The sequence below is a fragment of the Nicotiana tabacum genome, chromosome 7 (genome assembly GCF_000715075.1).
Source record: "Nicotiana tabacum cultivar K326 chromosome 7, ASM71507v2, whole genome shotgun sequence".
Taxonomy (NCBI): Eukaryota; Viridiplantae; Streptophyta; class Magnoliopsida; order Solanales; family Solanaceae; genus Nicotiana; species Nicotiana tabacum.
Window position 1 is genome coordinate 153,332,906 of NC_134086.1, and position 15,971 is coordinate 153,348,876.

The following is a 15,971-nucleotide window of genomic DNA, read 5'->3' on the forward strand; positions in this document are numbered from 1 at the left end:
TAACAATTTCTAACAATACATAAACACATGAAACAAATTGAAGAAATAGTTAATTAAATTTCAATTTGAATCTAACAAACATCAAACTAACAAATACTTACTTAAACAATAATACAAACATGAAATAAACATGAAAACAACTAATTAAACTTCTATTTTGAAATCTGAAAATTAATTTAACAAACAACATGAACACACTAGAAAATTATTTCAACGACGAACAAATCAAACAAGAATTAAATTACTTCTTTATTTTGGATCCGAAAAATACCAAACAAAATATGGACAAAATTTGAAACATAAACCAACTAACCGATTCAAAAACAACGACGAAGACGAAGATGATGGAGAGGCATGAAGCAGTAGGGAGCTGCTGCGACGAGCAACAACAACATCGCGGCAGCAGCTATGGTGGATGGCAGCAGCTGGTCGAGGAGATGGAAGATGCAGTAGCGGAGTAGAAGAAGAAGCCGCGACAGCAGCGGCGTGGGCAACGATGGGGTTTGTTTGCTCGATGATGGGGTGTTTGGCGATAATAGAAGCTTGACGAAGCATCACTAGCAACGTCCATGGTGGGTTGTGAAACTTCACGAGATGGAGAGCTGCTGGACATCAAGCAGCAGCGTGAGGTGAAGGAAGAAGAAAAAAAAACAGCAACGTTTGGAGCTTTGACGAGGAAGAAGAAGGCGCAACGTTGTAACCATGGGAGCTCGACGTGACCGGAGGAGCTTGGGCGTTCATGGCTTGGGTAGGCGGACTGGAGGGTGGTCGATGTTGGGCAGCCATGGTTGGAAAGTTTGGAGCTTTGGGGAAGAAGAAGATAGGGAGGGGGGCGGATGGGTTAGTATAATTTTAGGGTTTTCTTCTTCTTCTTTTTTTTTTTGTTTTTGTTTTGTTTTTTTGTTTTGTAAAAAATGAAAGACAAAGGGGTTTTGGGTCTTTTGGGTTATGGACTGGGTCGACCCAGTTCGAAATGGACTGGGTCGTAGGGAAGATTGGGCCATTTTTTGGGCTTGTGGCTTAAATTTGAAGAAGAGGCCCAATTCCGACTTTCTTTATATTTTCGCTCTCTTTTCTTCTTTTATTTTTCTAAAACTAAATTATAAAAATACTTAAACTATTATTAAGAACTAAATTAAGTTATAAAAGCGCAAATTAACTCCCAATAACAATTAACGCACAATTAAGTATTAATTAGGCATAAAATTGTATATTTGGACATTAAATGCTAAAAATGCAAACGATGCCTATTTTTTGTAATTTTCATTTTTTTATAAACAAATTTAATTACTAACAATTGTAGAATTAAATCCTACATGCAAAATGCGACGTATTTTTGTATTTTTTATTAATTTAACAAATAAGCAAACACAGACAAATACAAATAATTATCCAAAAATATCACAAAAACACTCAAAATTGTACATCAAGAAAAATCATTTTATTTTGCATTTTTTTGGGAGTATTTCTCATATAGGGCAAAAATCACGTGCTTACATCGGTAATGAAAGTAAATACATACATATACTAAATCATGAATTATATAGGTGCAATGCGAAACCAACCTTAAAAGACGTATTCTAAGAAGAGTCAAAGTGGTCTACCATCATTATTCCTCGACTATCATGGTTGTTGCTAAACTATTTAATTTTATTTTTACTACGAGCCAACAAGTAATAATAACATGAGAGTTATGTATTATGAATATCTTTGAAGTAAGTGTTACTTATTCATGATTTATATGAACGTCGAAAGGAGAACGAGTAAAAAGGCTATAGTTCTTTTTAAGCAAGGAACAAGGAAATTCGAGAATTCATAGATATCCTCTAGAGTAATCAATCTATGAGAAAGGATCAGGTCTAATCATCTTTATAAGTTGAAGGTGAAATAACTCGAATCCGACGAGATAATTCGATAAACGTTTATTCGAATTCTAGTCATGCCGAAAAGTATAGCGAAAGACCTACATACCTTGTCGATGGAGTTATATATTGTTTCTGAGACCTCAAAAGCCTTAGGAATGATTTCCTACATAATACGAACCATTCAAAATCAAATTCATGCTCATAGCTTATATAATTCTTCATTTAGACATTTACGCGAACAACTTGTGGCCATGAATTTGTAGACTCTTTTGTAGATTAATTTCCCCCCAACACACTACCAAATTTTCCTTTATTATATTTCCTCATCGACAAGATTCCATCCATGTCTTCACAGATCCAAACAACACAATAAAACCTTATAGAACAACCCCGACAATCAAGCCATATTAAGAGAGGTTTCTTAAAAAAGTCAAGAACATTTCTATAGAGGTTTCAACTATTTCTTAGGAATTCTTATGGTAGAAGTTTACAAAGATCAAAAAGGAAGTTAAATCATACCTTATGTGACCATAATTACTCAAAATTCGAAATTACTTCAAGGTGGAGTCTTGCTATGAAAAGTGAAACACTGAAGAATTCACGATTCCGAAGTTACCATGGTGTTCTCCATCTTGAGGATGACTAAATTGTTTTTATCATTGGCTAGATGGATGGGAGGAGTTTTAGAGGAAATCGCTAGGTGTTAGGTTCTATTTTGGAGTGGATAAAATGCAGGGGTTTCAGTTTTAAAGAATGACTTAAATAAATTTTTTTAACTAAACCCAACTAAGCACACTATTCCCGTAACAGTGTGTACCCCTGTACGAAAAGGTTAATATCTCTCTACTCTGAAGTTGTATTAACAAACTATTTGTTACGTTGGAAACTAGACTCATAGACCTTCGATTCGGTAGGTAGAACACACCATAACTCCCAGTATATTGAGAGAAAAGCTCATCAACATTTTATCCAAATTCCAGTGAAATTTAAACTCGTAACTTGCGGCGATCTTTGTTGAATTTTTAATCACAACTCAAATGACCTCCAATCTTAACGTATAACTATCGCATCATTTAAATATCTCATAGAAATTATCTTCCTATCGAATTAGCCCATTTACAGCATTATAACACTGAATACACAAGGTGTAACACTCTACTCCAACTGGTAATTTCTCTACCCGATTTTCCAGATTAGATTTTCCTCGATTTTCTGGGTATGATTTGAGGTCTTGGTTGTATAAGGTGGATCAGGTTTTTTCTATGGAAGAAATCTCTTTTAGTGAGAGAGTGAAGGTGGTTTCAATTCATTTTGATGGGGAAGCCATTGCTTGGCATAAATCTTATATGAGGCCACGGAATACAAGTGTGTTCCCTACTTGAATTGAATACGTGTTAGCTTTGAATGAAAGATTTGGAGAAGATGTTGAAGACCCTATAGAATCAATTAAGAATTTAAGGCAAACTAGAGGTGTAAAAGAGTATCAAGCTGAGTTTGATAGACTTTTGACTAAGGTCAATATATCAAATCAGATTGCTATTAGTTGTTTCTTGGGGGGTTTGAAACTAGAGTTGAATAAATCTGTTAAGATTCAGTCGCCAAGGACCTTGATGCAAGCCTACAGGATTGCTAGATTACAGGAGGGTGTTTTCGAAACACAAGCTGAGTCTTGGGGAGTTAAGCCTTCCTTCAAACCACAGAACTCTATATTACCTACCCCTTCCTACTCTAAACATCATAATCACCAAAAACCTCCCATATCAAATCCTACATTTTAAGAAACCTTTTGAACCAAATTCTAGTAAACCTAACAGATTGCCTGGTAGAAGGCTAACTGCTGCAGAAATGGATGAAAAATGGGCCAAGGGGCTGTGTTTCTTTTGCGACGAAAAATATGAACCAGAGCATGTTTGCAAGGCAAGAAAATAGATATTCATGGTAGATATGAATGATGAATATGAAGTTACTGGTGAAGATGATAGCAAGGTTTAGAGATCAATATAGAATCAGATGAACTAATGACAATCTCTCTGCAGGCATTTACTGGAGTAACAAGTTATCAGACCATAAGGGTCACTGGTTATCATAAAAAGAGACCTTTACAAGTGTTGATTGATACAGGAAGCACCCACAATTTTATTGATAAAGAGGTGGCAAGGAAATTAGGGTGCAAGCCTAGTCCCATAGCTGAGCAATCCATAAGTGTAGCTGATGGAAAACGAGTGCAAATTGCGTCAGTATGCAGGAACTTGCAATGGCTGCTACAGGGCACTACATTCTCTTTAGACTTTTTACTCCTGCTCTTGGGTAATGTTGATATAGTATTGGGAGTACAATGTCTGAGTACTCTTGGCAGAATCTTATTTGATTTCAAAAATAGAGCAATTGAATTTGTCTATCAATGAAAGAAACATGTGCTGAGAGGGGCTAGCAGCAACCTGAAATCAACTAAAACCAGCACTCTGAATAAAACGCCTATGGACGATGCTCAGTTTTTTATGATTTCCTTAATCACAAATGCGGCAGAGGGTATTCATTGTGATAGCATACAAGCTTCTCAAGGTAATGAGATATCTCCTGTTTTGTCTACCTTATTGGAGTAATATACTAGCATTTCTGAAATTCCTACTGTATTTCCTCCCCATAGAGGTTCCTTCGATCACAGAATTCCTCTCATAGATAAAGCAATACATGTTAGTAAGAGGCCTTATAGGTATCCTGGAATAAAGAAGGATGTCATCGAGAAGCTTGTGCAGGAAATGTTGGATCAGGGAGTGATACAACATAGTACCAGTCCTTATGCTTATCCTGTTGTTTTAGTGGGGAAAAAAGATGGTAGCTGGAGGCTTTGTGTTGATTACAGAGATCTAAATCAGCTGACTATTAAGGATAAATTCCATATACCAATTATTGAAGATTTATTAGATGAATTGGGGTGTGTTGTGGTTTTTTCTAAAATTTATCTTAGAGCTGGTTATCACCAATTAAGGATGGTTGTTGCTGATGTTCATAAGACTGCTTTCAAAACTCATAAAGGACACTATGAATTCTTAGTTATGCCATTTGGCTTAACTAATGCTCCATCATCCTTCCAAAGTCTTATGAATTCTATCTTTAAACCCCTTCTCGAGAAGTCAGTCTTGGTCTTCTTCGATGACATATTAATTAACAATAAAAATATGTAATCATATTATGCATCTAAAGGCTGTGTTTGAGTTAATGGTGCGACATCAGTTGTATGCTAAGCTATCCAAATGTGCTTTTGGGGTACATGAAGTGGAATACTTAGGGTATTTTATTAGTGCAAAAGAAGTGGCTACAAACCCTAAAAAGATTTCAGCTGTTAAACAATGGCTTGTTCCCACTACTGTGAAACAACTGAGAGGATTTTTAGGATTAGTAGGTTATTACAAGAGATTCATCCGAGGTTTTGGTACAATTTGTAAACCTCTAAACGAACTGCTCAGAAAAGATAACTTCAATTGGACAGATGAAACTACAACAGCCTTTGAAAAACTGAAGAATGCCCTAGTGGCTACACCTGTTCTAGCCATGCCCGATTATACAAAGCCCTTAATTATTGAGACTGATGCAAGTGGAATAGGCATTAGTGCTGTCTTGATGCAACATGGGCATCCAATTGCCTATATTAGTAAGTCACTAGCTCTTAAACATCAATCTATGTTTGTTTATGATAGGGAGCTATTAGCTCTCATCTTAACTATCACGAAGTGGTCACACTATCTCCTAGGAAGGCACTTTATTGTCAAAACTGACCAGAAGGCCTTGAAATACCTGCTGGAGCAAAACATACATACAGAGTTCTAAGTAGCTGGAATCTTTAAGCTCATGGCTTTTGACTTTTCTATTGAGTATAAGAAGGGAAATGAGAATAAGGCCGCTGATGCTTTATTTAGAAATGAGGAAGCTAAACTTCTAGCTATTTCATTGTTGTCCCCTAATGATCCCTTATATGCTCAGATTAAAGAAATTTGGTCTTCAGATGCTGCATTACAGGAGCTAATTACAAAATTACAAGTTCAACCTTTCAGATCTTATACTTGGATTAATTATCAGTTGAGGTGGAAAGGCAGATTGGTTGTAGGTGCAGACCATCAACTCAGACAATCTATTATTAGGTTGTGGCACTCTACTCCCCAGGGAGGTCATTCAGGCATGGATGCAACAATCAAGAGGTTGAAGTCTCTATTTTTCTGGAAAACGCTTTCCCAGGATATGAGAGAATTCATTAACAAATATGACATTTGTCAAAGGCATAAGTATGATGCATCAACTTATCCTGGACTGCTGCAACCTCTTCCAATCCCTGAAGGTGTTTGGACTGATATTTGCCTTGATTTTATAGAAGGTCTTCCTAAGTCTAATGGCAAAGAGGTGATTCTTGTTGTCGTAGATAGGTTGAGCAAGTATGGGCATTTTATGAGTTTGCAGTATCCTTATACTGCTTAGTCAGTGGCCCAATGTTTCCTAGATAATGTTTATAATCTTCATGGCATGCATGTTACAATGATAAGTGATAGGGACCCTATATTCCTCAGTTCATTTTGGCAAGAACTTTTTGCTCTATAGGGTGTCCAGTTACAAAGATCCACTACTTATCATCCTCAGACTGACGGTCAAACAAAGGTTTTGAACAGAACCTTGGAGACTTATCTTAGGTGTTTTTGCTCTAATAGTCCTCGCGATTGGTCAGCTCATTTACCACTAGTTGAATGGTGATATAACACTACATATCATACTGCAATCAAATGCACTCCTTATGAAGTTGTGTATGGTCAGAAACCTCCAATATATCTTCCCTATTTGGTCGGTGAAGCTGTTACTGATATGGTTGATCGATCATTAGCTGCTAGAGAAGCCATAATACAGTTGTTGAAATTCCATCTGGCCAGAGCTCAGCAGAAGATGAAGGACATGACTAACAATCGTAGGTTTGATAGGAGCTTTGTGGTAGGAGATTGGATTTATCTGAAATTACAATCCTATAGAAAAATCTCAGTTGCTTCTAGACTATTCAATAAGCTAGCAGCAAAGTATTTTGGTCCTTTTCCTATTACTGCCAAGGTTGGAGCTGTTGCTTATCGGTTACTACTACCTACAGATGTTTTGATTCACCCAACATTCCACATGTCTCAACTTAAGAAATGCCATGAAGTTCCCGCTACCATTTCTCATCCACATGTGTTGCATTTATCCAGTCCTTACTATCTTGAGCCTGAAGGCATCTTGAGCAGGAGGTTGGTCAAGAAAGGAAACAAGGCTGCATGTCAAGTCTTGGTTAAATGGTCAGGTGTTGATGTTGCTCAAGCTACTTGGGAGTACCTCACTGACTTACAACATAGATTTCCTTCCTTCACCCTTGAGGGCAAGGGTGTTCTTGATTAGGGGGTATTGATGCAATTGCAGAATTGAGCCTTGAGAAGAAGCTAAGTTGACAGAGTTCGTTAGTACTGGTAGAAGTTAGTTACAGTTTGTTATAAGAATTTAGCAGAAGTGAGTGGTAGTTAGCAGTATAGATTCCTTCATTCAACTGAAGTATAAGTATCAAGACAATTGTATTGTACATATTCATTCAGATATAATAACATCTCTCTTCTTTCTATACTCTCTCTCTTACGAGTTAGCTAAATATATCGGATCAGTCCCTGATTTAGCCTCATCTTCCTCGAGTTGCAGCTCCTGGATTAGTTCTTTTCATCTTAATTCTTCTTTGTTGCATCAAAATCCAGGTCGATGATTTTAAGGGTGTAAATTCGACAAAGTAAGTCAGCCATATATTTGCAGTTATATTTCGAATTCTTGGTTTAAGTTTGTTAAAAAAAATTGTTTCATATTGTTTTGAAGGATCGAGGTGCTTGCGAGTACTTTAGATGGTATGATGAAGATTTTCTCGATCAAGCAAAGAGGAACATTAATGGTTTACTGAAAAGGGTCAAAGAAAATGATGCAAAATTGGTTCGGGCAAGGAAGAAGTAGATTTTTGTATTTGTAGTTGTTTTCATCGTGTGGAATTGTTTGGTTGTTCCTTCGTTTTGTCGAAGATGGTAGTCTTAATATTTGTTTTGGGGGTTTTGTGTAGCTTTCATTTTTGCTTGTTAATAAAAAATTTAAAGCTTGTTATGTTTGGCTTTACATATGTACTGATTATGTTAGAAATGAAGTGGTATTGGTTCATTCTAAGAGAATGCCATGTCCAAGGCTGCTGAACTGACTGCATTTTAACTGAATCTGACTGAATTTTAACAGCTGAAATGTAAACAACATAAACTGCTGAACTGTTTTATAACAGCTGAAATTTAACAATACAAATTGGTTGGAAGTGACTGCAAACTGACTGCATTTAACTGACTTCAAAATGACTGAAGACTCAACAAATTTAACAATAGAAACTGACAATACAAAATTAACAGCAGAAACTAACAACTGAATATTAACAAATGAGTTAAATGCATCAACAATTCTTTATTTACCAGAATAACATCACAAAAACTAAAGGGCAATTGGTCTGAATCATCGACTACTTAAGTTTGCAAGTTGTAAAACAGCAGAAAGCAGTCCCAAGTGTAACTCCCATAGTTTAATGTTTAATGTTTGGCTGAGATACTATCATGTCCTTGAATTTCCTTCCTGGCAATGTATTTAGAAGTGCACAACTTGTTTTTATTTTTATTAGTACACTTATGCCATGGATGGTACTTCTTCACCATGAAATATCCAGAATCTCTATCTCTACTTGCATATAGCTCTCATTTAAAAAGTTTACCTTTACACCTCTTTTCCTCGATCTTTCTCTCCTGATCCAAGAAGAATCAGAATGTTCAATAGCTTATCATCATCCATCATTATCAGAATGATAAGTTAAACATTGTTTCGTATATTACTTAAATGTCATTTATTGTCATTTATTGCTATCATTCACATTCTGAAGTTATTATTACTCCATTAGTGCTTTAAAAAATTTATTTCTAACATCACACGTTTAATACTCTTCGTAATAATACTAGATCTGCTACTTGGACATTAATATTGAATTAGATTAACCATATTTCCCTACAAATCAAATTGTATAAGAACCTTGTATCGCGCCCCCTTTTTCCTCGCAGAAGTTCGGGTTTCAACATTCATGGGGAAGAACTCATTTCCTTTTGGGAATTGGGTATTTGAATTTAAAGAGTCGTCACCTAACGGATTAAGGTGTGTTAGGGCACCTAGAGCGATTAACTCTTATAACTAGTTTGCATTACCAGAGATTAGGGTAAGAGCTCAAAATAACCTTGAGGGGAAGGTGTTAGGCACCCCTCGCGGTCCACAACGGTGGGTCCCAGCCGAACTTAAACTATGTGAATTAGTCATTTTAACAAGTAAACAGTCTTAACACATATTTGCAAATAAAGGTAGTTTTCACAGTCTAAATACATATATGATCAAGGAAATTTAGATAATGAAGTTAAAAGAGGTTTGGACAGCTTAAACACATATATATGTAAAGAAAAAGGAAATTTAGATAATTTAAACACATATAGGAATTGGGAAAGGGAATTCCTAAGTTGATTAGCCTACATGATCAATCTGTGCAATGCCCGGTAATCCTCCTCAACTAGAGGGGCTACACATCACATTATTGAGATGTGCTTCTTATTTTATTATGTACATGTGGAGGTAAACATAAGCCTTAATTGCTTTCTTTCCCAATTTGATTATCATATGCGTGCACTACCCATCCCTTCCTTGTGGCCTGAAGGTATTTAGAACCTCTAAATCTAGACAGTTCTAGACAACCTAAGGTTTTAAAAGGAAAAAATCTAGGCGACAAGTAAAGAACACATAGGACAATCAAATTGGGAAAGAAAGCAATTAAGGCTTATGTTTACCTCCACATGTACATAATAAAATAAGAAGCACATCTCAAACAACTGATTTTAAATAAGTTCATAAAGCCTAGGAACATGACATCTATATGAACATCACAAAACAAAATATGCAACGTTTGTTTTAAGTGAAGTGGCAGGGTCTTAACCAGTTTGCCTACTGGTTTTACAGCCTATTAAGTCTTGATAATTTCATACATAAACAGAACTGGTTTCACAGTTATTTAACGTCCTAAGGCTTGCCTAAGTGTGTATATGCAGTCATAATTTTGGGAAACAGTTTGAAGTTATTTATCCTATAGGCATGCTTTCTAGCGATGTTTAACAAGACACTATATGAAGTTCCAGTTTGTACTCTATGTACATGAGTTCTATCTTTAATGAGTGAAACTACTATTAGTTCTTATTAGACACGCATACTGACTGAGCAAGTGTGACAACCAATTAAACCTACATGCATGATTTCTAAAGATACAACAACAATAACCTAGTGTGGTCCCACAAGTGGGGTCTGGGGAGGGTAGGATATACATAACCTTACCCCTACCTTGGAAAGGTAGAGAGACTATTTCTAATAGACCCTCGGCTAAAGAAGGTGAGAGAAGCCCTGGTAGCAAGTAATAGCAAAACAATAATTAGAAAACTAAATCGGAAATAGCAACAGATAATATGAAAGGAGTACTGATAACAAGTAGTAGCAAGATAACATATTTAGAAAACTAATTCTAAGGCAGCAGACGAAAAACTGAACTTTAATTATTTTATTCCCTATAGGCAGGTTATCTAACAAAACACATTTGAACCAAAGTAAACCCTATAGGCATGTTGTCTACTCAGCACATGTAAACCAAAGTAAACCTTATAGGCATGTTATCTAACAAGGCACATTTGAGCCAAAATAAACCCTATAGGCATGTTTTCTACCTAGCTTTACCCACAGTACTATATAACTACCCTCCTTTTTCATTAGTCAACCCAATATCTATTTACAATTAATTATTATAGACCAATGATTGAATGAATTACATAGGTAAAATATAAAATTAAGCTATAGGGAGCCTGAAGTAGGCCCAAAGCAAATCCTAGTGTACCAGGCCTCCAGTAGTCTCTCATGCCCAAGGTTTCATTGCCAATTTCATGTCCAGGTATGTCAGAGTTCCTTAAGGACCTCAAGGATCCCGGGCAGTGCTCACACCCAGACTTTCTCAAATAAGGACTGATTATGTATGGAAGAGCCAGCCCTGGTATGCTAGAGTTCAGAGAGATCTCAAGGACCTCTAAGTGGTACATATACCAGAGGGGCAGGACTTAATAATCTAAGAGTAAGTAAGAGTGCATAATTTGAAAAGGGTTTTGGTAAACAGTATAGAGAGGACTCTTAGAGGTGAAAAGATATCTAAAAACTAGTACTAGTTTGGAAGTAAAACAGCTTGAGAAAAGTATGAAAACACTTTAAAATCAAAACACAACTCACAGAACAAACCATATTCAGAAATACTTGGCAAACAGGTTCCACACAGGGAGAGAGAGGTTGGTGATACATAGAATACACCTTAGTGTATAGTGGAGCACAAAAGCAAACAAATGTATAGAATTACTAAGTTAGTTACAAGGGTAGGTGATTGAGGCATGGAGCAAAGATGTTGAGAACATATAGGCCTCAAACATATAACTAGAGAGACTAGATGACTTAGCAAAACAAAGTAGGAAAGGATTTAAATGAGCAAACTAGGCAGAACACCACACAAGCATTCATAATGTAGGCATGCTAATCACACACTGAACAAAACAAGATTTTAGATATGCTAGATAAATAGTAGACAAGTAAGCATAGTTGAGACATGCTAATCACAAATTGAACATGGCAGCAGTAGGCATGCTAGATGAACAGTAAACAGTAGCGGGAATGAACTCAGGACTGATGAACTAAGGCAGTAATGAAACACATAGGGTTTAGATTCTAAAATTTAATCAGAGGCATACCAGTTAAGGGAAAGAGAACACAAGATGTAAGACAGGTGTTGTGCAGTTTCTAGCCTTGGCTTACAGCCGGCAAGACTAATAAAGATCACAAGTAGCAAAAAGTACAGAGAGTTTTTTAGAGTGTAAGAGCAATAGTGAACTAATGTTCGTGTGTAAGAAGTTAAATAAGGGAGTTTATATAGTAGTTCAAGAGTAGATCAAATAAGGTAAAGTAATCAATAATCAGCAATTAAGGGATCTCAGAATCAATCACACAAAGAGGTTCAACATAGTCTTCCCATTAATTAAGGGCAATTAGCCAACGGTAATGACATGAACTAGCTAAGGTAAGAGGTTCAAATTAGACTGAGTAAAGAAGTAAAGAATCAGAGGCCTTATTAAGGAAAGGAGTTCAAATCAAACCAAATAAAGATCTTCAGAATAAAATAATCAAGGGTTTTATTAAGGAAAGAATCATGTAAAGAATCAATAAATATACAACAATCAAATAAGGCAAGAACAACTAATTAAGGTCATAAACACGGAAATAATCAAGAATCATGCACACGAATTTTTTAACAGAGCAAATCACTCAGCAATTCTGGAAAGAATATATCAATTCCCATAAACAAAATAGGTTGAGTAAAACTTTTAGGAACACAGAGAAATTAGACCGAAAATAGTTCAAAAAACCTAATTTTAAAACACTTAAAGAAGGAAAACAACCATGGAAAACTTGAAAGCACGTCAACACACAGATATTCGAACAACAGAAATCATACAAATCGAAACCTGAAGTAGCATAGTGTTTTAAAAACCGGTTAGTAGTAGAGAAGTAAAAAACCTAAAAGAATAGCCATGGAAGTTTGAAAATACTTCATATACCCAGAGGTTCGACCAACAAACAACAAGAAAAACAAACCCTAATATAACAAAATGTTCAAAAATCGATTAATCAGTAAAGAAATAAAGGAGCCTTAAAGAAAAAGCAATGACAAACTCAAATTGCTCCAGATCTACAAGGATATGGACGGATTCAAGTCCAAATGCTAAGTTTTGAAGAAAAGAGAAAGGGTAAAGAGAATCTGGCCTTTGAATCAAAGATTTGAGCCGTGAAACTTTTATAGAAATCACTCACAGACCATAGACAGACTCTTGAAAAGTTTTAAACGAGATCTGGACCAAATCTCTTCGAGGTCCTTCCACAAAACCATACAATCGAGCAACCAAGGGAAATAGGAGACAAGTAGAGGCCTCGTACAACCATGGGAAGTCATAGATCAAGTAGGGATCAAGGGAATTAGGGCTGGTTTTGGGTGGTGGCGGATAATGTTAAGTTTGGTCTCAGAGAGAATTAGAGAGGCGAGGGTTTCAGGGGCGGCCGATGTTGGCAAATGACTAGGGTTTGGGGGTCATTGGGACTAAAAATGAAGGTCTTAATGTGGACCATTGATTTAAAGGATCAACAACCACGATTTGATGGGGTTTTGGGTCGAGTAGGCTTAAATTGGGTTAGGGACAGATGGGATTTGGGCCTGGTTTAATTGAATTGGTGGTTGAAATTGGGCTGATTTAATAGGCTAGATCGGAAAAAATAAAGGAATAAAAAGGATATTTGTTAAATACCCATTTAATTGATAAAATAATTTTTAAAAAAACTAATAGGTTGTAAAAAATAATTTTTATGCCTCTAAATATTTTAGAATAATTACTTAATATTTTAAAAATATAAAAGGCTATTTTCTAATAAAATAATGTAATAATGCATGCATAGGTTATAATTGCAAAGTAATTGCAATTGCGTCCTAAAAATACAAATGTGGTTGTTTGTGCAATAATTGGAACTTAGTACAAATGCAAATGATAAATTAAGCCACAAAAATTATTATAAAACTATTTGTGATGCAATTAGTAATTGTTTTATAAATAAAAGTGCTAGGATAAATTGATTAAAATATTTTTAAAATGCAAAAATTGTATGAAAAATACTAATTGCTGCCAAAGCATAGTTTTGAAAATATTATGGGGAAAAATTGGATATCAACACTATCAATGTCATCAAAACCTTTGTCTGCTCCAGCTTCCCCTAGCTCAACCTCCTCTGTTGGAGTAGGTGGCTTCCTCTTCTTCTTCAGCCTTTGTTTCCCCTTTTCTTTCTGCAGATTCTTTCTTCTTTTTTCTGTTCTTATAGCTCTTGACTCCTCATCTAATTCACTATCATCTCCTCAGGTATATCATCTAAATCAGTGTCACTACTAAGCAAATCTGACAAATCTAGCTATGAATTTTCAGCACCATCTACATTAGTGGTTTCAGCAACTCTGTCTACTACAGCCTCCCCAACTTCATCACCATACTATTGTTCTGCATTTATATTACCTAAACCACCATATAAAATTTCCCTAGACTCATATTAGTGGCTTCAACCACCTCGGGCCCATAAATAAGAGCAGTTGGGACCACCTCCAAAGCAGGTTCTTCAATAACATGATTAACAAATATGTCCAAGACCCCCTCTTTACAGTAGCAGACAATATTATACGATTGTTCATCATTTTCAACCAGTACGAATTGTTTTGATCTAGGGTTAAAGACATAAAAAATCCCAACAGAAACATACCTCAGTTGCCTTGTATAATACAGAAATTCAACCAATGAAAAGTGGTTTTTATCTATTGAATACTCTTTTACATCATTCTCACCAACGTATTTGGCGATAGAATCTTCGATAAAAGTACCACCATGGTAAAACGGACAAGAATATATTCGTCAGCTGACATTAAATCAACTTTACCCTATAATGAAAAGGAAAAACACCAAAAGAAGGTCACATGTCAGAAGATTCGAAAACAAGATAAAAACCCTAACAATAAAAAAGCACCTTTAAACTAGGGGTCTGTACGAACTTACCAACAACGACCAGATGAAATAGAGCAAAAATTCAAGCCGATGTTCGCTGTAAGCATGTGGTTTTTGCCATATATGAATTACTCCTATAAAATCTAAGAAAATAGATTTTGTTTCAATTATTTGCCATTTTATATGAATTTTGTAGGATTTTTATTAATTGTTTGTATTTTGTGCACGTTTAATTTTTATTAAAATCATGAAAAATACCAAAAATACCATGCATTACATTTAGGTTTTGTTTTTATACTTTTAGGATTAATTAGTTAATTATTTATTTTATTAAAAATGAAAATTACAAAAAAAATCTCATTTTTACATTTTTACCTTTTAATTTTTTAGATTAGGGATTTTTGTCTTTTAATGTAGGATTAGGTAATTCTCATAATTATTGTAATTAGATAATTAGTTTAATTTTGCAATTTAGGATTTTGAATTTAGGATTTTTTTTAATTAAGAAAAGAGGAAAAAAGAAAAGAAAGGGAAATAAGGGGTTAATTGATAAAAGGGCTGATTTTAAGCCAAAAAATCGGTCCCAAACACCTTCCAAACCCAAGCTCAAACCATCCATACCCGGTCCAGACCCCATCTGAATCTAAACGACGTCGTTCCATGTTCAGTAAACCCCATCTGTTGATCCCGTTTGATCGAACGGATGAGAACTCACCTCCCCACTAACTATATGACTGTCCGAAATTAGAACCCCCCATTCTAAACCCTTCAATTTCATCTCCTTCAACCTAAACTAAAGAAAACCTAGCCGCCCTATTTTACTCCATCACCTCCACCGCCGAAAATCGCCTCACGGCGGCGGAACTGCTCCAAATGGCCCCAAATCAACACCCCAGAACCCCCATCATCTATCTTTCCAAATCTCCAAATCAATCCCCTCACATCACTCTCAAACGCCTCGAATTTCAAATTTGAAGTTTCAATCCCAAAAACCTTAACCTCTCCAAATTAGCCCAAAACTTCACCAGGTTACCTCCTTACTCTCTATACCCCTAATACCCTACTGGTCTGCCCAAAAGGCTCCTCAAAATCAAGCAACCCAGATCAAAAGTTTGAAACCCTAGAGGCCTATGCTGAGTGATTCCGGAAGAATTAATGGCTCAAACCTACATGAGTCAACTGCTTTTGACGAGAGCAATTGATTCATGTGGGTTTGACTTATTTTCAAGCTTGCCAAATCAGTTCCAAACTCCGGCCAGATTCACTAAAGCCCATGTTCGTGTCTTACGTTTAGGTTAGGTAACTCCTTCTTATTTTCTGTCATTCTTTCTTTGCTTAGATTTTTCTTTTCCCTCTTCATGTTTTGTTTCAGTATTAACCGCATAATTTTAGGGTT

At 35.8% G+C, this 15,971-nt stretch overlaps 1 protein-coding gene across 1 annotated transcript; it reads left to right on the forward strand.

The window, feature by feature from the left end:
• Positions 1 to 5,714: 5,714 nt before the first annotated feature.
• On the forward strand, positions 5,715 to 7,271 carry LOC142162367 (uncharacterized). The gene is made up of 3 exons (XM_075218712.1): positions 5,715 to 6,260; positions 6,456 to 6,512; positions 6,666 to 7,271. The coding sequence occupies exons 1-3, from the start codon at positions 5,715 to 5,717 to the stop codon at positions 7,269 to 7,271; spliced, it is 1,209 nt and encodes a 402-aa protein (XP_075074813.1).
• The last annotated feature ends 8,700 nt before the right edge of the window (positions 7,272 to 15,971 follow it).

What these genes read in the sequence shown, in the direction of transcription:
- LOC142162367 (XM_075218712.1), top strand. Translation starts at nt 5,715, where the DNA reads ATGGCTTTTGACTTTTCTATTGAGTATAAGAAGGGAAATGAGAATAAG. An exon ending in CTAAGTCTAATGGCAAAGAG is followed by an intron (nt 6,261 to 6,455) that starts GTGATTCTTGTT and finishes TTTGCTCTATAG; the next exon opens with GGTGTCCAGTTACAAAGATC. An exon ending in AGACTGACGGTCAAACAAAG is followed by an intron (nt 6,513 to 6,665) that starts GTTTTGAACAGA and finishes GTGTATGGTCAG; the next exon opens with AAACCTCCAATATATCTTCC.